Below are 23,439 nucleotides of genomic sequence, written 5' to 3'. Positions count from 1 at the left end.
GTTTCGGCGAAGTACGCCTATGATGCGGACAGCTTTTAGGAATCAAATCTTATGTTGTTGAGGGGAGGGGAGGGTTGGGTCGGACGTTCTTTCTCGCTGCGCATTTCATGCGATAGCACTTGGAATTTTTCAGAAAATGACCGATTGATTATGAGTTCAGGCACAATTTATGGGTCTTGCTTTGGAAACTCACAAATTCTTTAAACCACCCGAGTTTCGATCCTAAGAAATTCAATTAAACTTTAATTAAGCTTAGCCATTGGATTTGATCAGTCTGGGATGTAGTGCTTCCTCGACAAAGAATTTCAGGACGTCGAAGGCGTAAAGGAGAGACACTGAGCTCAGTAGCCATGAAGGCCTGAGCTAATTAGATATGCGTAGTAGTTTGAAAAGATGCTAACGCTAGTCTTCTCAGAAAAGGCCGATCGGAATTTCAGAAGAATGTACTCAATTTATAATGCAATATATAATTATAGTTTCCATTGATATTAAGAAAATAATAAAATCAAATAAAAAATCACAACCCTCCCGCCACCACCTTCCGCGATCTCTAATGAGGAAAACGAGAGCCGCTGATGAGGAAACAGACGACGCGGAAGCCGGAGAGGAGTGAGGAGAAGGCGAGGAAGAGGAAGCCGGCGAACCCGAGGGCGATGGCGATGTCCGATTGGATGCAGAAGGCGCTCGACGCTGTGCATGTGGCCGATCCCTTCAGCGTCCTCGCCAGTGCCGTCCCGGCCGATTCCGCCGACATCAGTATGTACGCGAACACCTGCGGTGCAAGAAATCAAACGCTATTTTCAGCAAGTCGCAACGAAAAACCTTAATCTTATGTTTGGGAAATGAGGAGGAAAAGCTAGGATCAAAATTCGAGAAAAAAATCCGAATTTTTTTTAAATTTCATAAATAAAGAGGGAGAGGGGAATTTTAGACGTGGTCCGACAGGTTTTATTAACGTGTACATAGATCTGTTAATGCTAAAAACGGACCGATTAACTAAAATAGCAACGTTTTGAGTTACCTAGTACTAAATAAAATTCCTTCAACTTACTAAACCTCAAAAAAAAGAAAAAAAGAAAAATCAAGTCCTTTATAGGCATATTCCTAGCGTGTCGAATAAGAGATCTACCAATTTTCTAACTTTTAACTACGTAGAAATTCTCAGTCCCGACCACATCATTTGTCTAACGATTGGCCCGAACGACAATTTCGTCATGAGAACTGAGCTTTCAAACAACCACCATATATCTAAAAAACCAAGAATTTTCATTGGGTCCATTGCCGTGCGGCACGTGGAAGACTTCGATTATGAGAAAAAATACACTCCATACACAAACCCTCGCGTCGCTATGTGAACTCGATTATATTCCTAAAAAACAATCCATTTAGTGATAATCCTAGACTAAACCCTAAATTTATCCTAGAAAGAATCAACATTTTTGCAAATTTTACTTCTATCGTCAGAACTTGGTGAAGAAAAGACTGCGGTAGGGTTTTAGAAAGTTCGTTTCACGAATAATGAATTATTTGAATTATAAAAAAACAAAAATTATTTTTTTTTCGATTAATTGTATCAAGATATTCCAAACTATTTATTTTCATAAATATCACAAAGAGACAGCGCCATTTACTTCGAAGAAGCCGAGGAGGAGGAAGAAGAAGATAGAATCCAGAAATCGAGGTAGTTTGTAACCTGGTCGTGGCTAAAATCGAACCAAAGCTGAAACGTCTCCGGGAACAATGTGGCGTTCTTCAGTATCTCCCACACCGAAGCTGCCGTCTCGAGCAGGGAGTACAGCGCCACCATCGCATTCGCCGCGAACAAGTACCTGCACCCAAAACCCCCACACCCAGTTCCCGATTTCAGCAGATCCGCCGTGATCAGATCGATTTAACCATGCTCGATTGATGGTCGGTCGATCGAGCTCGGTAGGGTGCGAAAATGGCGAGCTGCTTGCGGCCCCCGTTTTTCTCCAAAACCCCCTCTTTTTTAGTAAATTCCACGGGCAAAAAAGCTATCTTTTTTTTTTTTTTTTTTTTTTTTTTTTTTCATTTTCCCGTTTTGAGAAAAGGGGGAAAGGGAGGCGAGGAAAAGCGAGTGGAAAGGAAAAGGAAAGGATAAAGGAGAGGGGGGAAAGGAAATTTGTGTTGGGAGAGGGAGAAGAGTGTACCTGAGAGCCTCGAAGTCGTACCAGTGCGGGGCGGAAGGGCCGCGGGAGTTGGTGGCGGAGAAGATGGAGGAGGCGAGGGAGAAGCAGAAGGCGGCGAGCCGCAGCACCAGGATCAGCCAGTTGAACCGCCGGAGCTTCTGCACGGACACCGTCGACTGGTACTGCCGGTGGTGGTGGTGGTGGTGGTGGTGGGGGGAGGCGTGGCGTCGCCGTTGCGGGGGAGTGGTAGGGCAGGGGCGGGGATCGCATGCTGCTGCTGCTGCTGCTGTCGTCGACGACGATGGTGCTGGGCGGCGGGAGGAGAGCGGGGTTCTGCGTTGAGTCATGAGAGAGAGAGAGGGAGATTGGGGTTTTGGGGAGGGAGGCTGATTATGCAGGCGTGTGAGGAATGAGAGGGGCGAGGAGAAAGTGGAGGAAGGAGTTATGGGGCGAGATGGAAAAGGGAGTTGCAGTCACGGGACATGGCGAGACTTCCATGAGAGAGAGAGAGAGAGAGAGAGAGAAGGTTCTGTGGATGGAGAAAAGGGAGGAGAGAGAGAGAATGGGGAAAAAGGTGAGGAAGTGAGAGAGGTCAGAGCAGGAAGAGAGAGAGAGAGAGAGAGACGTTAGCCAGAGACGCCTGTACTTTGAGAGAGAGAGAGAGAGAGAGAGAGTTCAAATGCAGGGTTTTACTTTTTCTTTTTTTCGTATATCCGAAATTCTCTAATGTATAAATACTGAAACGGAAAATTATATAATTTTTTTTTTCATAATTTAATATTGACATGTAAAGTTATTTTTTTTTAATTTTTTCATTAAAAACATATAATTTTAAGGGGAAAGCAAACTTTCGATACTTCAAGACAAACAATCCCACATACAAAACTAAGAATAATGAGCATTTTTATTAGGTTCATCATTGGTCTAGTGGTACAAATAGAAGGATACACTGTCACTGTTAACATGTGACAACTCGATTGCAAAATTATAACTAGACTTAATACTAATCTGGAAAAATAATCACCTCTCCTATTGATTGTTGTTAAGTCAAAACTGTATAGGTAGCCGAAGCTTTGTTTATTCAGGTGTGTTAATCAACAATCATCACGGAAAATATAAAAGTTAAAATTGTTCCTACCAAAATTGAAATGATCTCCATTTCAATGTGCATAGTTTACATGTCCTAGAAAGTAATGTTTTCCATTCCTTTTCTCTTGAGTCTCTTTTGGCTTGCTTGAGCTTTGCATTTGAAGTCCAATAAAAATCTTGATAAGTAACAAAGTCGTGGATGGAAAAGCTATTTTTGCAAAACATGAAAAAAGAATGTAAAAAAGGCTACTGACAAAAAAACAAGCCCAAGTAGAAAACTCTTTAGGCTCGATGTCTAGGCCTAACATTTAACAAGGGTAGAAGTGGGACGAGTTTGGAATAGCTCATGTCGTCTCAAATCAGTAGCATAACTTTCTTTTATTCCACTAGTTTGCCAAAAAAACCCTTACAAATTGACATACTATGGCAATCCCGTCTTAAAGTAGTTGAGTATCATCTATTGGCTACTTGCAATTCGCTGTGTTTTTTTTTTTTTTTTTAGTAAAAATTATCTTTCACTAAGACTAGTCATTTCACGGAAAATAATTTCCACGAAAATGTTTTATAAATTTTCCGATATACATTTTATGGAAATAAATTAGTTAAGAAAACATTTTTCATGAAGAAAAAAAAGTCTTCTAAGATAGGGGAAATTTTTCCACTTTGAAAAAAATATTTTCTTCAATTACTTTCTCTTATCTCACACCCATGTTAACATTTTCATTTTCTTAATTATTTTTTCTTTTTTATTTAAAAAATTGAATTTTTAATTCGTTTTTTTTCCTCTCTCTCTCTCTCTCTCTTAAAGTTTTATCTCTTGGTCAAAAATGACCATCGAATTTTTCGAGCTCATTGACCTTAGGTAAGGCTCATCCCTTGCTCGATTGGCAATGAGTAGGCAAGCTTGAGCCCTAGCTCGCTACTACTTGCCTCCAAGCTTGTCAATCTAGCGAGCGGCGAGCTCAAGCTCGCTTGCTAGTATCGGGCAAACTCGAGATTGGCAATGGCCAGGCCTTCGGCCAGTCATTAGCCATCGCCGTGGCTAGCGACCGGCCGAAGAAGGAAGACAAAAACGCAGAAAAGAAAAATAAAAACATAAAACAAATTTAATAATCGATTTTTTTAAATATAAAAATAATTAAAATTATATTTTTAAAAATAAAATAATAATAAAATGCTGAAAAAGAATGCATGAAAGAAAAAAAAATTCATTACTGAACAACGGAAAAATATTTCCGCTTCTTTTTCGGTTTTGGTCGATCACTAGAAAATACTTATATTTTTATGGAAAATGACTTTTTAAAGCATATTAAAAAAAAAAAACGCCACATTTTCCACTTAATGAATGGAGCCTAAATATATAATCGATAACCATCATTTGCAAACACAAACATTTATTTAGAACTCAAGTAGATTACCAAATAAGAAATCTATAGAGTTCCAGCATAGAAGATTGGAAAGTTTTCGAGATTGATGAAAAACTCTCAGATCTACCTATAATTACAAGTGAGGTATGAAGTGGTGGCTGTTACTGAAAAGATATCAAATCATAGTAAAAAAAAATTTTGGTAAAGAAAAAAGAATTTGTTAGATTATGAATACAACAAATGCGATTTTAGTATAATATTGATTGTCAGGTTCCCAATGTGGTCGGCCTCTCTTAATTGCACCAGTAATTGGACATAATCACTAGATTAGAGAAATTAAATCGTATAGCGACACCACGTCGGTGGTGGTTAGAAGTCATGGGAATGGGAAAGGCGGTCGTTGACTACCACGATTTACTCAAGAATGTAGGATTAGCTAGGGCGAAAGAACGACTGTGCATGTGGAGACTTGGAAAAGCCTGGTCAACTTGAAAAGTTTGATTGCTTGCAATGGGGGCCCTCTATGCTCTCATGATTTGCCCTAACCACTTCTCCTTTTCCGTGTGGATTTTCCTCCTTCTTTAGCTTTTGAAAAGGAAGGGGGCCTTCTCATGTTTGAAATCATTCAATCCCACACCCCAAGATTTTCAGCCTCATCTTCCCCGGTCAGCCTACAGATTCACACTAATCATGGCTCATGACTAATGCCAGCGCTGTCATTTCATCATTCAGACGTCAGCTTATGGCTAGACCATCATCCTCCGTATCTGAGATTGCAAACTTCTCTTCTTCATAAGAGTGTCTCTAGAAATAATTCTCTCTAATCAGTACTGAATTTTGGTGAAACATAATTGTATTTACTTGTGAGCATATAGATTTTTATGACCAGCCCACACGTCAGTTTAAGATTATACCACGACAGCTCATGTCTGAGCGACATAGGATCAAAGACATCTAAAATTCGACATCTCAGCCCTAGCAATGATGCCATCATAGGCAGGTTGAAACTTATTTGGTAGCCAATTACTTAAAACGAGCGAGTTGAATGAAAGAAAATGAACTCAAATCTCTTCAAAACACAAGTGATACGAATGGTCAAGAAGCACGTCCTTGAAGGGACATTATCTTTCACCAAAATATAAACAACAAAAATAATAAATAAGTAACAAGTTTATTATTATACTTATGATATATTCCAAGAAGCACAGCCACCTCTCCTCCATTGGAAAGGATCGTCGGCCCTCACCGATGGAGGAGGGCGCTCCATCCCCATTTTCTCTCTCTCCTCCTATCTTCTTTTCATTATATTAAAATTAACGATAAGGCTGCTACCATATACGATCGCATCACCAAATGTGGATTTTACATAGGAATCAATGTTGCTTTAGATGCCAACGGAACCAATCTGACTTGAAAAGGACTAAGTGGGTTGAAAATAAAGAGTACCATGACCAAATGGAATTAAAAATCCAGTTTTACAACTAAATATATTATTCTCGAAAACAACAATTGGTTGTAGTCTCTAGGGAAAGAGAAAGAACCGATGGTCTCGGTGAGAGAGTATTTTCAAGATGATGTCTAGGATGTTCAGCAGGGACCAATGATGAGTTTAAGAGCATAGGCATTGTCCTATTGACATGACTCAATGGTTGAACTTGGCCACACTCAATTGAGAATCGAAGATTCTACACTAATTTCATCGGACTCGCAAATTGCGTTTCTTACGCTCAAATAAGACTCACTACCTTGAGTAGTTATAAACATGATTTAGCTACTCAATAATGTGCAAAAATTACTAAAAAAAGTCATAAATCTATTGTAACTGAGCCAATTTAGTCATAAACCCTTTTTTATCAACTCAATTCTAAATATTTTCATAATCATGTCAATTCAGTCTATCTAGTTAATTTTGGTCGGTCGGCACTAATATGAATAATTTTTAATAATTTTTCTTATTCTTATTTTTATTTTTTCTCTTCTTCTTCTTTTCCTTTTGTTTCCCACAATGGTTGGCAAGATGGTTGGCAAGGCTCATCTACCGCTAGGCCAGGGCCATGAAGCCCTCACCGACTACCAATGAAGGTCGTGACCCTCGCCCTATCTTGCCTAGATTTGGGTGAGGGCCGTGACCTTTGCCGGCAGCCGGTGAGGGTTTTGCAACCCTCACTTAGTGGCCTTGCCAGCCACTGTGGGGAACAAAAGATAAAGAAGAAGAAGAGAAAAAAATGTAAAATAAAAAGGAAAAATAAAAATTAACAAAAAAATTCCAAAAAATAAAATATTATTGAAAATTGTCCACGTCAACGTCGCTAAACAGACAACTAGCGTCAACCAACCAAAATTATCTAGATAGACTAAATTGATATAATTGCAAAAGGTTTATGATAAAATTAGCCAAAAAAAAGAAGTTTATACATGAATTGACATAATTGCAATATGTTTAAATTTTTTTAATAAATCTAATGTGAATTACTACAATCAAGCATTATATAATAAGTCCAACTAGATATGAGAATTGGAACATTTGATTTCAACTACTTAATAACGACACTTTTGATACCAAGATTCAGAACGAGGCAAAACTGAAATGTTGGAAGAAACAAGATGGAAAGATGAATAATGAGTATTTCAATTCAAATGTTTAGTTGGAGGATAATGTCCAAAAAGTCTTAATTTTTTCAATTGTACCAAGTTAGTACTAAGTCTTTTAACAATTTATCAATTTAGTTATTCCAATCAATTTTGATCGGAAGTCACCAACATGTGAAGAAATTAGACAAGATATACTTTACAATTATTAGTTACATGTATTTAAAGTGCAAGGTAGCTAATGGTTTATAGAAAGACATTAGCTAGAATAACCGTAATACAATGACTTTTATGAGTTATAGTTTTTATAAATGGAAAGATAAAATCCTCTATATAAAAAAAAAAAGAAGATAAAATGAGTTTATCAACTTTAGAATCTCTCGCTGCACTTGTCAAGAGTACAAAAATTGCTTGAATGGTTGTGATTTGTTTGAGAGCATTTTTTGGAATTGTTTTGCCGTTGGGAGATATGTTCTCCAGTACGCCCCCACAAGAGATGCGTTCCATCGTGAATGCTAATCTTGAACCATAAATGAAAAAACAGTCGTCATGTAAGGGGCTTTGTTAGTGCATCTGCAAGTTGATCATGAGTGGACATGTGACAAACTTGTAATTGACCTCTGTTAACTACGGTGCACGCAAAGTGATGACCAATGGTAATGTGTTCATCTTAAGTTAAAAACGGGATCAATGTACACATACGTTGCACCAATATTGTCAAAATAGATGCTAGGGGTGGTCGAAAAGCTATTGCAGCAACTGCCCAATACTCGACTTTAGTTGATGAACGAGCAATGAATCATTGCTTTTGAGAGCACAATGATATGATATTTTGGCCAATATAAGCTACCTAGACTTACAACCATCCGAATTGCCTGCCCAATTAGCATTAGAGAATGTGTGAAGCAATGTAGAGAGATCGGTTTACAAGTGCAGGCTAACATGATTGCTCAATCAAGAATGTACCTTATGTACTCGTATTGTGTGAGAAAGAGACTGGACGTTGTGTGTATCAATTCCACTCCTAAGAAGTAACGTAGATCTCCTAATTCCTTCAGAGGAAATTTACTTACAAGTGCTTTCACAAACTTTTGCAAAAAAAATGTATCGCTTCTTTTCAATATCAGATTATCTACATAAACCAAGAAATGAGCAATGATGCCATCATGTTATATATAGAAAGCAAGGAATCTGATTTGGATTGGATGAATCCAAAAGAAATGACAAAGAAAATGAGTTCTTGATGCCATGCATGAGAAACCTACGTAAGACCATAAATAGCCTTCTTCAATCGATATATGTGATTAAGATCTGTGATTAATCCACAAAACCGATGGTTGATACATATAGAATTCCTCCATAAGTGTGTCATGTAAGAAGGCATTGTTGACCCCAATTGTAGAAGGAGCCAACCATTTGATAACGCCAGAAAAAGGATAACTCGTATCGTGGCATGTTTAATAGTTGGACTAAATATATGATCACTGTCAAGTCCTGGCTGTTGGTAGAATCCCTTGGGGACAAGTCATACCTTGTCCCTAGTTATGCTACCATTTGAGTTTGTTTGGCTCAAAATATATACTTACAACCAATGAGATTATGATGAGGCTTAGGTGGTACAAGTTACCTTGTACCATTTCGGAGAATTACATTTAATTCCTCCAACATAACAGCCTACCACTTTGAATCTTTTAAGGTCTAGGAAACGTACATTGGTTTAAATGAGGGAGGTAAAGGATGTTTAGTGGCTAAATGTATATGTTTGTGTTTGTAAATGTTATTTTGGGAGCGAGTGATCATCGGATGAGAATGTGTTGACACTGATGGAATTGTGGTCAAGGAGTTGAATGAAGTGTTGGGATCTGTGGAAGGCATAGATGGAGCCTGAGTAGCTAAATGGATTTGCATTGGAGGACATTAAATTGGTTTTCTTTACCAAAGTTGTAAGGCCATTCAAATGTTGATCTAGAACTCCTTTAACCATTGAACTTGAAAGACCTGCTTGATCGTGAATGGTATGGCATAGCTATTTGGTGTTGGAAGAGGTGGTTGAAATCTTTATCAAAAATGGGAGCACACAGGTATTTTGAGGTGGTGGAGACAAGAATTGAGAACTGGTACTCAATGGAGCAATTTAGCGTGTTTGGAATAAGGAAAAATTGACTCATCAAACACCACATGATGTGAGACAAAGACCTTGTTTTGTTGAGGTCGCAACACATGTAAGCACTTTGATTGAAAGAGTAACAAAGAAAAATACAAAATTTCGATCGATGTTCAAGTTTGTGCTTTCCATGTGGTTTAAGCTAAGGATACATAGCAACTGAAAATTCAAAGTTTTGATTAATTTGGATAGGAGTCAGAGAGAGTCTCAAAATGAGATTTGAGTCTTAAGACCAGTATATGTGGACAATTTATTAGAAATGCAATGGCTTGAAAAGCATAAGACCAAAACGAGGATAGAAGAAACACTTGATGAAGTAATGTAAGACATGTTTTGGCAACATGCCTATGACGACGCTCCACTGTCCCGTTATGTTGGGGTTGTGTATGTGGAGATGTTTGTAAATGTGTGATCCCATGAGATAAGAAAAACCTTTAGTTATTTATATTATCCACCACTATTAGAGTAAATTGATACTATGGGATTTTGAATGTAATTTTCCATCAGTTTCTTGAATTGTGGAAATAAAGAGAATGTCAAATTTTTGTTTGATTGGGTAGAGCTAGATGTATCTAATATAGTTTGATCAATAAAAATAACATAATACAAAAAAAAAAACCTTCTATTAATTTCATTAGAGTGTTCTAAACATCACTACAAATGAGTTCAAGAGGTCATCAACTAGACAACATAAAAGCACCTAAAAAAAAGCCTATGACTTCTATTACATTGACATGAAATTACACAAAAAAACCAAAACGTAACTTGGAAAGAGAAGGAATTGACTTCAATTTTAAAAGAAACTCTAAAATCTAAGGAGAGAGATGATCAAAACGTTGATGCCAATCATTGGAGGATGCATGGGCACTAATCATAGCGTTATTGAGGCTTTGTGTGAGAGTCGCCTTGTGTGAAAATGGTTCACAAAAAAATGGTTGAGAAAAAATTTCACGAGTGTTTGGTTAGTCTTGCAAAAATTTGAAATAGATATCAAGCTTTTACTAATATCAGGAACACACAAAACATCCGACAATGAATATGAAACAATGGTAGAGAGAAATTTAGTTGAACCTATGTGCATTTTTTGCAAACCCGAGCCATCACCACTGTGCCTTCATAATTAGAATGCAGAGAGGGATTTTTCAAAATCGAAGTGAATTGATGAGACACTCTAGAGTTCATAAGCCATACTTGGCTTGGCAAAATAACACTGTGCTGTTTATCGTAGGAGGAAAGGAGAAATATTATTTAGCCTGATAGCATTGGTTGGCTGAGTGGCTTGCATATTCACATTGTTGGCACCAAACTCGTGTTGAATAGACTGGTTATGACCATAATTGTTGCTCTTTCATCAATGAGACTATCGAGTTGGCTGGAGGGAGTTCAAGCCTCGATTTAAAATGAGATAGTTGGTGTTCATTTGAAAAAGATTTGTAATGACAAGAGTCGATTCACTCTAACTCTCTTCCCTTTTAGATATTATTCGAAATCAACAATTTTATAAGGGAGTTTCTTGAACGAAATTGGTGATTTACATGCTCTGATGGCAACAAAAATTTCCTTGAATTTGAAGCCGAGTCCATTTAGAACATATATTATTGTTGGAAAGATAAGAACAACTAGTCCACGGAGTCCAAATTTAGTAGGACTTTTAATTCAAATTGATAAAGAAGGAAATAACAATTATATTTGCCTTGCTTTTCTAATAGATATTCATGTTTATCCTCAAAGATGTATTTTATCTTATTTAAAGATAATGAAATCCCCTCAAGGTGACATGAAAAATGGGAGGTTTCTCATCGTGGATGTAGCCTTCCAAGGGTCCTCTCCTTGATCAACTGAACCACGTTAAGTCCTTTTCTCCTTCTTCACATGTGTTTGTGATTACAAAGAAAACATGGTATCAAAGCGAGATTCAAGCGTGGTGCCTGTGCTATCAAAGTCACTAGTTGCTGCTTCATTTTATTCTGATTCGGATAAGCTCTTGATCATCTCTTTCTTCTTGTAATAATGGCTAATTCTTCATGTCACCTTCAGGGGATTTCTTTATTATTAAATAAGATAGAATGAATCTATGATATAAATATGAATATCTTTTGGAAAAACAAATAGAGTCATTATTTTGTTTTTTTATCGATTTGAGCCCAATCTTTTACTAAATTTAGACTCTGCTAACCAGTCGTCCTTGTCTTTCCAACACTTCTCCTCCAAGCTAGGCCAAAGATGTCATCAAAGGTCAGCTTGGTCATCACCCATTCCAAAGCCTTAGTAAATATGTCAACCGGTTGATCTTCACTTATGATGCATGGAGTCTCACTCGTCTTGTCTTGAACTTTCTCACAGATATAATGATAGTCAACCTCTATGTGCTTGGTCCTTTCATGAAAGACCGGATTTGAAGCATTTTGAATTGCTATTTGATTGTTGTAGAATTATTTTGTAGGAATTTGAAGCTTATTAAGACCCAAATCTTGCTATACTAAACAAAGAGAATTAATTTACTTGTGGTTTAAGCCATAGCTTTGGACTAAGCTTTTGCACTTGATCCAGGGTGCACACGATAAACATTCTACTTCTCTTCCAAAATTTTATATTCCAAAAAAAATTAAGAACAAAGATCCGTTTGATAACGTGATTTCATTTTTCTAATTCTAGAACAATATAGAAATAGGTTTGGAATAGAAATGAAAAGTATAAATGTTCCACTTCTTTAATTCTAGAATAGAAAAGAAAAATAAAAATTATTCTCATTACTTGTCCTTTCTACTAGCTAATTGCCCACCTGCCATCGCTTGCTATTTGTTGGTGGGTCACCGGTTACCAGGCTGCCACCCGTTGTCCGTTGCTGGTCCATCACTAGTTGCCTCCCACTACCAATTGTCGTCATCCACCCCGTCGACTGGGAGGGAGAAATTTTTGTGTCCTCATCAAATGAATTTCTACTTTGTAAATAGAAATTTTGTGTTAGCAAACATGTACTTTTACTCTAGAAATAGAAATAAAAAAATCAATTTTGTTTCAAAAATTAATTTTTGACCAAAATGGTTATCATTTGTTCCCCTAGCTACCACACCTAGCTTTTTGCTCTTCCAAATGATTGGAAAGACAAGGATGACTAGTCAATAGAGTCCAAATTTAGTAGGAAATTTGACTCAAATCGAAAAAAGAAAAGAAATAACAATTGTATTTGTCTTTCCAATAGATATTCATGTCTATCCCCAAAGATGTATTCTATCTTTTTTTAAAGATAATGAAATCCCCAAGGTGACATGAAGAATTGGGAGTTTCCCATCGTGGATGTAGGCTTTTAAGGGTCCCCTCCTTGGTCGACTGAACCATGTTAAATCCTTTTCTCCTTCTTCGTGTGTGTGTGCGTGATTACAAATAACACAATTATTAAATCGTAATCACTAATAGGAGAATAGATGACGGCAAGTTCATCAACAATTCCTTTGATAACTTGTAAATACTCAACTACTAATCGAGTGTCACGTTTTGTAAGGATTAAACGCTTCTTGAGAATCATGACATGCGATATATCTTGTTGGCAAAGAGATGCAAAAGTTTTGTTCTAAGCCTAATGTGTTGTTTTGGCAAAAGCAATGAGAGGCACAATTGATTCTAAAATGGAAGCTACGATTGCATGAGGCAATAGTTGATGTTGGCGTAACTAATGAGGATAAGATGGATTGGCAATAGTTTTGCCATCAATAGTAATGGTGCCAAATGAACATAATATGGCATCTACATACTCTAGCCTAGGAGCATAGAATTAAATTGAGCCAACAATGAGGGATAATTCATTGATGTTAACTTGAGGAGGAGTTGCACGGCTACGTCAATCAACACAAGCATTTGAAGAGGGGCCAGTGATCATCATAGGAGCGCTAGTGTTTGAGGATTCTACCGTCGTTGAAAAAATTGAATGATAGGCTTATGAGCAATAGATTTTAATACCATGAAGAAATTGCACAGTGTACACTTCACTGTTATTTCTTACGTGCATTTAAAGTATAACGTAACTAATGGTTTTTAGAAAGACATTAACTGGAATAACTATTAACTTTCTAAGTTACGACCTTGTTACATGGAAAGATGAAAATCTCTAGATAAAATGAGTTTATCAACTTTTGAAACTCTTGCTCCACTTGCCAAGAGTATGAGAATTGCTTGATTGATTCTAATCTGACTAAGAGCAACTTTTGGGATTGTTTTGCTATTGAGAGATATATTCTCTAGCATGACTAACACTAAAATGGATGGTTTTTAGAAGTTTTTATAAGTTTTTTTTTTTTTTTTTATTTTTTTTTCTTTTCTTTTATTTCCTTTCTCTTTTTGTCAATCGTCAGCCACTAGCTATAAGAGAGAGTCAACAAGGACTGCCCCCATGAAGTCTCGCCTAGATGTGGGCGAGGGCCACCCTCATCAGATCTAGTGAGGATGAGGGCCAACAAGTGTTCGCCTCACCAAATTTGGTGCTCTCATATGGGCGAGGCTTAATGAGCATGACCCTCACCTATGACTGTTGACCTTCAATTGGTTATTGGTGAAAATAAAAAGAAAGAAGTAGAAAAGCCTAAATGTCCATGATTGAATTGGCCGCTATATAATAAGTTTATGATTTTTTGGACTATATTTTCTATTGTGACCAGTGTCATTGAAAATCTAAAATTATTTATGTCAAACGTTTGATATCTTCCTAAAAGGAAGTATGAAAAGCCCAAAAAAGGGAAAGGTTATATTAAAATTTTAGTGTTGGGGCAGTCGAGCTGGACTGAACATACCTATCCTTTCCAATTCATTAAGTCGAAAATAATACTAAATATCAAAATAAATTCACTCTAACCGTACAGACCCAAATTTTCAATCGACACAACTAGTTTTTAAGTCATCTTTTTGACTTTTCAGTGTTGTTCTTATTAAGTTGCTTGTCAGTGGGAGCAAGTAAACGAATTATAATTATTATTATTATTATATAACGTTGAAACTGGAGTTTCTATGCTGTTTTCTATTATTTGTCGGAGATAGACAATTGAATAATGGCGTGATCATGTGCCAACAAATGCTTAATCTTGTCATTTCTGTCATTGCAGTACATAAAATTATTGATAAATGCTAATAGGAATTGACAAATGACGAGATGCCACATGACTACTATGAGTTAAATTGACAAAATACCAAACCTTGTCCAACTACATCTAACATTCAAAAATGAACTCTGAAGATTGTAAATAACAGTGTCAGTGTCTTCGATTGTCAAGAAAATTCGGAAGGCCTGAAAATCCGACCCAAACGTGTTTCTCGGTTCGGGTGGGAGGACTTCACTTTTCAGGTCGCATAAGCAAAGCAACATAAGCGGGTCAGATTTGGTTTCGGTGTTAAACATAAGTCGACCAATTTTGACCCGTATAAAACGAAAAGCCAGTTTGAAACGGGAAGTTCTGCCGAAGATAAAACTGATTTTTTTTTTTTTTTTTTTGGAAAATTTTGGAATATCATGAGTCTTGACCTGAGAGTTCGATGAGTCACCAATGTTCGCAACAAATCAGAGATTGACGCCGACCATGGGCATCGTCCGACCCCCAAATCAAGCCGAAGCTGGTTTGCATCTTTATGATATGATCTCAACGTCAAAAGATCAAGGATCCTGAGCAAGTGGTCGGCGGCGATGCATGTGATGTGGGCTCAACCGAACTCCGCGGCCACTATGGCACCGTTTTGTCTACCATGACCAGCACGCGAGTTGAGAACTGTTTGACTAATCGGAGATAGAGTGCCGCTTCCGGCGAGGCAGATGGAGGCGGGCGAGGCTTGCAGTGAAGGACCTGTGATGAGGCAACTCTCCTCTCTCTCTCTCTCTCTCTCTCTCTCTTTCTTTGAGCCATAGCTAGTATGATTGCGGATAGTTTCTTGCCTTCAGCTTCAATTATGCAATTTGTTTTATCAGCTTCTTGAGAAATTTCTCTTTTCCCTGAAAGAATGTTCCCGTGCGTCGCTAACCCAAGCTGTACCATTATGTTCGGGCTTATTCGGGTCAAAACATTTCAGATCAAGGATCGGGGCGCCTTGATGGAATCTCCAAGGCTGGATTTGGTCGTTGGGCTCGGATTGAGACAGGATTGGATAAAGAAAGATCTGAAGTCCATCAAGCATTCCAAGATTGTAAGGATATCCCATCATATATTTGGTGCAACCTAAGATAGGATTTGAGATTTTTGAAAAATAAGCTTTAAAGCTTTTTTAAAATCTATAACCTAAAATAGAATTCAATATTTTTGAAAGTCTTTAAAACTCTTTGAAATGCACGTCTCTTATTGCCTCCTCCTGTATGTGAAGATTCAAACCCTTCCAATTACATATCTGGAAAGTCGACCTCGGAGCATGAAGGCTCTCAACCGACACGAGTTCACGTAATTTCAAGACAACTCGCGAACAGTGAGAGGCACATCCTGTGGGTGTGCATCGCGGGGTGGGCCTACGAAGGAGGCTTTGCACCATGGTGCCGTTGCGTCGTTCTTGATGGACGTCAAGTGGAACTCAATTTTTGAGAGTGAGGTCCCCAGAAAGCCAATGATGTGCTGGCCATTCTTTGTCAACCAACAAGTGTACAGCCGACTTGTGAATCACGCATGAACAGTCAAGCTCGACATGAAAGACGTATGTAATCCAGGTGGCAACGATGATTTATGCAAACCAAGCAAGACATTGTCTTTAAAAACCCCCCCTTCATCCTCACTGATTGGAACACAATCACTGGCGGTGATGACCATCCTAATCAAAGGTGATCAAGGTGACAATGATCATGTGGTGGTCAGAAGCGACAATGATCAAATTGATTGTCCTAATCAAAGGTGACAATGATCATGTGGTGGTCGAAAGTGACAATGATCAAATTGATTGTATCCTCATGCAGTGCTACAAAGGAAGCAATATATGATGCATCACATTATTTCTTTAAAATTTTATATTCAATCTGCATTTATCTCACCCCTACGCCGAATTTCTTCGAATTTCTTCTCCAACATTTTATCCAAACATATCTAGATTTATCGAGTTTGGAAAACGTCAGCAAACACCGAATGCAATAATTTGTTATCCTATCCGGACTCAAATTCAAACTACTAAACACAGCCCAAATGGTTCAGACCGATTTGGATTTTCTAAAAACCCGAACAAAACCTACCCATTGACACTCCAAAACCGCTTGAGTGAATGTAAATACTCGGGGCATATTTTTGTACTGAAAAGAAAACGAGGAAGATGATTTCGTCGGGTCTAACATTGAAATTTTGTGTTTAGACCCAATCAAGCGAAACACCAATTTCCTCAATTTATCAAGAAGGTCAAGAGAATACAAAAACCTGTGGGATAAGGGGGGAAAAGAAAAAGGAAGGGCCGAAAAGCTGAGCAAAGAAAAAGCTGATGGCCTAAAGTGAATCATGTCTAAGGGCCCGAATGGAGAGCTTTCTTTGAGCTTTCTACAATCATCCTCTGTTCTTTTCTGTCCATAATCCGTACCTTCAAATTTATTTGAGAAAGAATTATCCCCATTTAGAATTTTACCCCTTTGGCCCATGCCAACGGACGTCCCTCTCAATACAATGGCTGCATATTTTGCAATTGCTTCAAAACTCAAGAAGTCGAAAAGATCACAATGAAGCATAGAGTTAAGGCACAGATCTAGCGGCTAATGGCAAAAGACATCTGTCACAATTAACCTAGCATTTTGTCAAACTCATCCAGATTCGCAGAAAAGGGAAAGCATATATAAAGAAATCATGGCGATTGCACTAGTTTGAGCAACAGACCGGCGGAAGTACCATAGGTAAGCATCACTTAAGTGATGATTACTTGACATGGAAAGAAAATGCATCGCAGACCTGAATGCACATTACATTGAATGAAAAATTCTACAGGCTTATAAATTGGCGGCAACCAGAAATCCCTCCTCCCTCCCAGAAGGAGTCTTACGTTACAGGAAGACAAAACTTAAGCAGCACCAAGAAGTGGTGATAATGGGTCACAACATTTCTTGAGACCGTCTCACACAGCGAGCGACTTTCTTCCTGAATTCATTCCTATTATCTCTCCATTCTTTCTGCAGCACAAGTTTAGAAGGATGCTAAAATAAGACTTCCAATAATTGGAAAGTAGAGCCCACTGCATGCCCGCAAACATCACATTAAAAAATTGCATTTACAGATCTACCATATAGCCTCAAAAACAGAAATTTAAATCTAGCAAAAAGCCTTTAAATTTGTTCACAAAAGCTTCAGCCACAACATGTAGCAACCTAGTCCATCCGTATATCGGACTTGTGGACACAACCTGAGGTTTTGCCAACCAGGACAGATGCACCTTCCAGTTAGGGGGGAAAAAGGTTTCTATAAGCTAAACATTATTCAATTCTTATTCAATGCAAAGAAGATCACTCCACCTATTCAGACAAAGGCAAAGAAACAGGATTTTACTGCTACCACAACAATCAGAAAATATAGCTTCCAACATCTTCCTCCTACCACTTATGACTAGATTTCCGATTTAATGTCTTTGGATTTGAAAACCCCTCATCCCTACATGCAGATCAATATCTACCTAGCTGTATAGTAGTCTTACAGTTTGGATAAGCAGAAGAGGAAATTAAAAAACATACCGCAGCTTCAACATTTGCTGGAGATTCGTCATTGGGACTGGAAAGCATCGATATGATACTCAAAACTATGCTCTCAACCTGCCAAATGGAGGGGACATCAGTCACTACATGACAGTATGAAAACATGAAAATCCAAGTATAGAGATCAATTTAGTGTTTTGTGATTCTAAGCAAGAAGGAGAGGATAAAGCCTAAATGAACAGTCAAAACCCTAACTCCGTCGCATCCAAGTTAATCAGCCAAGAGAGGAAAACATTGGTATACAACTTTTGAGGATAGTCCCAGCCTCCTAGGTCTGAACCGTGACAAACTATTGTGGGATATTTCTGAAACCTTAAGTTCACAATCATTTGCTCTTGCAATTCCAAGATGGACGCTCAACACTTCAATGTGAAACTATGGATATCTTCTCTACTCCAAAAAACTAGGTCACCAGATTACGGGTCAAATCCTTCTATGCAAACTTATATCTTTATTCCTCCAACGGAAAACAAATGCTCCAAAGTCCCAGGAAACTACACTTCTGACATATTCCATCATTTGTTCAAGACGCCCTTTCCGCTAAGTTTCTCCATTCAAAGCAATGCAACTGGCGCAAAATTGTACCAATTAACACAACTTTCATCTTTCTTGTTCCAGCTTTTCGTGATTCACAATATGGCAACAGCATGGTGCTTTTTAATGAACCAACTTGATGTTAGCAACAGTGTCCCATCGCTTTAGTAATTGTGAAAGCACAGCATATTTCCCAGGCACCCATGGAAAGAGTTAGCAATAGTGCCCAGGTTTGTGCACTTCCCAAGGATAAGAAAGCCATTGGGGCCACCATCCGCATGTCTGTAAGGGGGTCCCCCTTCCACTCTATAGAACCTCGCTACCTTTTTTATGTGAGAGTCCCTCCCATTCCTTCCAAATCTATAAGGATCATAGAGTTAAGAAACCCACCGCGGCTTATTTCTAAAAAGTGCCCCCACTCAAGACAAGTCAAAATCCTTTCCCATATAGACATTCAGTTGAATTTAATGTCCAAACATGGAAGCATCTTATGCACAAATACTCATGTTTTTTTAACAGAACAGATGAAGTGTCGCTCATGGAGAGCTTCTGACGCCTCATTTATTGGATGTATATCAAGGACCGAAAGCACCAGTCCAACTTCCACTACAGCATACAATTCTTAGTAGACTGCATTCATTATGAGATGATAAATATACTTCAGCATTGGCATGCCACAACATCACCAGCGTCTACTTCTCATTCAAACTTGAAAGATCAGCAGTGAAAAGCAGCTAATTAAAAGAAAAAGCAAAATTCATCTTTTGGGTTCATTCAATCCCAAGCATCCAACCATTGCAAAATGTGCTGATGATATTTCAAGCAATGCACTATTGGCTCAGTTAACTAAAAGACCCTACACTTTAAGGGCTTCTTCAATTTTCATCTAAACTTCAAATCTTCCAATCCTACTCCCTGGTTTTTTATCCTAAACCACAATGAGCCTGAGTTTGGTTCGGCTACTGGGGGAACTGCAAATACTTTAGGTTAAAGGGGTTTTTCGGTATGCAAATGGTGTTTGGCCAAGCGTAATTGAAAATTGCCTGGGGAATCAACTTTAGTTTAGATACTGTTAGGAAAAAACTAGACTTGTAGAGGACTTTAGATATATTTTAACTAAATAAATAAATAAAAAGAAAATCTACTTGCCCTTGCCAGCAACAGCCGGATGCCAACGAGCCAGATTTGGCACCAACAAGCTCAAGCTGAGGTTGCGACCTCAGGCGAGCCTTGCCAGCAGTCAGATTTGAGCTCGCCGGTGACATTACAAGAGGTGAAAATGGTGAGGATAAGACTGGAATTTCAGAAGTTTAGCGTGGGCAAATTTGGAAGGAAAAAATGCATTAGCATTCCGGAAATAATAAAGCCCAAAGCTGAGTAGAACTTGCATTGGACTAAGGGACTTTAGAGGACTTTGGACGTGCAATGCATCTTCCCAATGCTGCCCAGAAAGAGAAAATGCCAAACACCCTGGCATTTGCCCAAGGGCCTTTTGAGGACTAAAGGCCTTTAGGAAAATGATTCCCAAATGCAGCCTGAGCAAATGGTTAATGCAACCGTTAATTGCTGATGTGATGGCTGACAAGGTGTCATATTCTAATGTGACACAAACTTTAGAACAATAGAACTTTGATTATATAATGAACATACCAAAAAGCAAATGGTAACTTGAAATAAAGAGCTAAAGCAGGTATTGAAGAACCCCAAACACCCCCATTCTCTGGAAGATAGTGCAAATGCAAGAATAATGCAAGTGATACCTACTCCATTTTGAATAGTTTTCCCACCTGTCTTCACTAACTACCAAAATCGATGAAGATCTATTCAAGTGCCCGAGGTTCAACTGAAATGCTTCAGGCATGGGGCATCTAGTAAATATGCTTGCAATGTGCACTAGAAATGGAATAAATTGACATACATCATATCTCATGGTAAAAAGGAAGTTTCTAGAGTTTGAGGTATAAGTATCCGATTCAAAGTATTCATTGCATATGAGCCGCAGACCCAACCTGACTAACTAAATAACCAGAAATTAATCCCAAAGGGCAGGTGCTTAGGGTAGAAAGGAAAAACTGTCAAAAGATACAAGGTTTGCAAAGCAAGAATAATGCAAGTGATACCGACTACAGCTTGATAGTTTTCAACACCTGTTTAGTCATGAGCTACCAAGATCTATGAGAATCTACTCGTGGGTCGCAGATCTGACTAAACCAATTCAGGCAATATAGCATCTAATAAAACATGTTTGTGTGTCTAAGAAATGGAGAGAAATTGCAATGGACACCTTAATTCATGGAAAAAATGCAAGTTCTAATGTTCAAGGTAAATTCAAGAAACCTGTTAAAAGTACAATGCTTTTGAGGCAATTAAGCCTTCCTACCATGGGAGTTTAAAAAAAAAAAAAAAAATTAAAAAGCGTTCCCATTAAAAGCCTGAGTCTTGTTGCAGGGATCTATGACAGTTTCAGTTTGTTATGGCCTAAAGGAGAAGTCCTTAAGAGGTTACTAGTCTTTCAAATGAGAATAGCATTAATTTGTCCAGTCATTGGGAGGTCTCTATAAGAACTGAAAAAAACCAGTTCTATTTGTCTCCAGCGACTTGCTATTTTGCCCACAATAAAATAAGCAACAAAGGATGCAGCTTTGGATGGTAGATATCCCTAAGTGGAGAGGATCCTAGGGTGCCTGGCAAGAAAGACTGATAAAACCTCAGCTCATCAAGATTCACAACTTGCTATTTTGCTTTCCACAAGAAAATAAGCAGAGAGAATACAGCTTTTGAGGGTAGATATTCCTAAGTGAAGAGGATCCTAGAGTGCGCCGCAAGAAAGACTCAAAAAGCTCAGTTCATTGAGATTCACAACCACATCGTGCATTCACACTTAATGACTCTCAATCAAGCAATAATGTGGACCGTAGTTAAGGATATATAAAGGCAAGAATAGGCAAAAATTCTGAAAATGAAGACTACAAAGCATGGAGAGAGCATGTTAATACATAAAGACATACTGTGTGTACAGGAGACCAGCGTTCGCTTGCCAGCTCGTATCCATTTGGATCATCACCAGGTGGATGGAGAATCGAAATGCAAACTTTTCCATCAGTATATACTAAAGTTCCAGAAGGAAGGCAGTTAGAATAGCCAAATAAAGTATGACTAACAGCAGTAATGCCAGAGTCTTGATGGTAGGAAATGGCTCTCACCATTTGGATGCCACATCTCTGAGGTAAACCTCACTGTTGGGGGACTGACAGGATAGTTGGGTGGAAAGCTCATTATCGCACTAAAGAAACCTCCTTCACTGCCATAATAATATTGTACATGAATAGAAGAAAAATGTCAAGTTTTAAATTTCAATACATAATACAGTCCAGACACTGTAGATGCTAGATAAATGTACCAAATTGTCACAAGTATTAAGCACATTCCCAACAAAAAAAAAAAAAATCACTGACCAAATATATGAGATTGTTGAAACACACCACTACCTCTCATGGCACATATCATACATCTAGTCAAAGAAATTGACCGTCAAAGTTGAGAACAGTATGCGAGGAAATTTATCCAACCCCATCACCACGTGCAGTCAAAGTAATGCATCAAGTAATATCCATCAATTAAACAATTAGCTAAGCATGCGGTATCCAAGTCACACACTTCTCCACGGTTTAACGCCATGCCCACTGCCAAGTTTCGTCTTTCAAACAACTAGAGCAGCCAAATTCTGATTCAAGAACGCACAAATAATAGTCGGACCAAAGCATCACGACAATCGAGACAAACTCCAGCTCCCAATAAACAGATTCCCTATCGAAACACCATCTTTCTATAACCATCGAAACAGATGATCCACTTCTCTAGACCAATTCGGAACCGGACACAACGAAAGGAAGCACCTTTGCCAGAACAAAACCAACCCATTCACGCTGCCACATCAAAAAGTTTAAAAAAAAAAAAAGGGAACAAAAATCCGAGCTCGACAGATCACAGAGAGCCGATTCCCAACTCACTATAGGGTGTCGGGAGGGCCGATTATGGAGACGCTCCACTCGAACACGTTGGTCTCGTCCACCAACCCCGCGGAGAACCCATCCACCGGGTTCCTGCAAAGATCTGCAGCCACCGATCACAGACACCGACGCGATCACCGGCGGCGAAAAATGAAGAAACGAAGCAAAAACCCTAGAATAAAAGGACGAAATCAGGAAGGGGATTTCATCGAGAATCGGACCTCGGAGCTGCTTCTGGAGGAGCAGGCTGGCTTGATTCGAAGCCATCGGCCGCCGATTATCCAGGGGAAGCAAGAACCGGCGGTGGAGTCCTCTTCGCCGTCGTCGAGCGATGGGGACGGAGCCGGTTTTGGAGACGAAGACCTAAAGTGCTAGTTGAGAAGAAGCTTGAAAAGAGAACAAATATAGGAGACCGAAAAGAAAGCCAACCAAAAAAACAAAAAAAAGGCAAATAAAGAAAAATAATGAATTTAGATAAATTTGAGTGAAGAAAGATTATAGAGCAAATAAATATTTGAAGGGATCGAATCATCATTGGATATGCACGGGGCTATAAGTTCGCTCGTTGCTTTTCTGGTTGGCGGTTGATTGGGCAGACGGAATACTTGGAGGGCAACCCAGGATAGCGCTTCTCCCTCGGTCTCGGTTTAAATCGTGACGTTTTGTATAAAGAGATTGAGTTTGGCAAAAGATTTCTTGGAATCGTACTCCACGCTAGATCAACAAATTTAATGATTTGTAGATTACGATGAATGCCCAAGATGGCTTAGGGACATCATTCGTGGAACTCAGCAAGCGCGTCGAGTTTATTGAGGGATGTGTCGTGTTATGGGCCATCGAAATGGTATCTTTTGAGAAAGAT

General features: G+C 38.6%; 2 protein-coding genes across 2 annotated transcripts; both read right to left on the bottom strand.

Moving 5' to 3' along the window:
• Positions 1 to 431: 431 nt before the first annotated feature.
• LOC104420908 (CASP-like protein 4C2) lies at positions 432 to 2,715 on the bottom strand. Its single transcript, XM_010032685.3, has 3 exons — positions 2,172 to 2,715; positions 1,694 to 1,829; positions 432 to 772 (listed from the first exon to the last, which is right to left on the bottom strand). Exons 1-3 carry the CDS (start codon positions 2,495 to 2,497, stop codon positions 551 to 553), a joined length of 684 nt encoding a protein of 227 aa, XP_010030987.2. The 5' UTR covers positions 2,498 to 2,715; the 3' UTR covers positions 432 to 550.
• A 14,388-nt stretch (positions 2,716 to 17,103) lies between these two features.
• LOC120285857 (ubiquitin-conjugating enzyme E2 14) lies at positions 17,104 to 22,994 on the bottom strand. Its single transcript, XM_010032684.3, has 6 exons — positions 22,799 to 22,994; positions 22,578 to 22,680; positions 21,771 to 21,868; positions 21,576 to 21,676; positions 18,013 to 18,090; positions 17,104 to 17,457 (listed from the first exon to the last, which is right to left on the bottom strand). Exons 1-6 carry the CDS (start codon positions 22,842 to 22,844, stop codon positions 17,380 to 17,382), a joined length of 504 nt encoding a protein of 167 aa, XP_010030986.1. The 5' UTR covers positions 22,845 to 22,994; the 3' UTR covers positions 17,104 to 17,379.
• Positions 22,995 to 23,439: the final 445 nt, after the last annotated feature.

This window comes from Eucalyptus grandis, chromosome 10, assembly GCF_016545825.1.
Source record: "Eucalyptus grandis isolate ANBG69807.140 chromosome 10, ASM1654582v1, whole genome shotgun sequence".
NCBI classification, from domain to species: Eukaryota; Viridiplantae; Streptophyta; class Magnoliopsida; order Myrtales; family Myrtaceae; genus Eucalyptus; species Eucalyptus grandis.
Note: the sequence above shows the minus strand (reverse complement) of the source record. Positions and strands in the feature narration are given on the sequence as shown.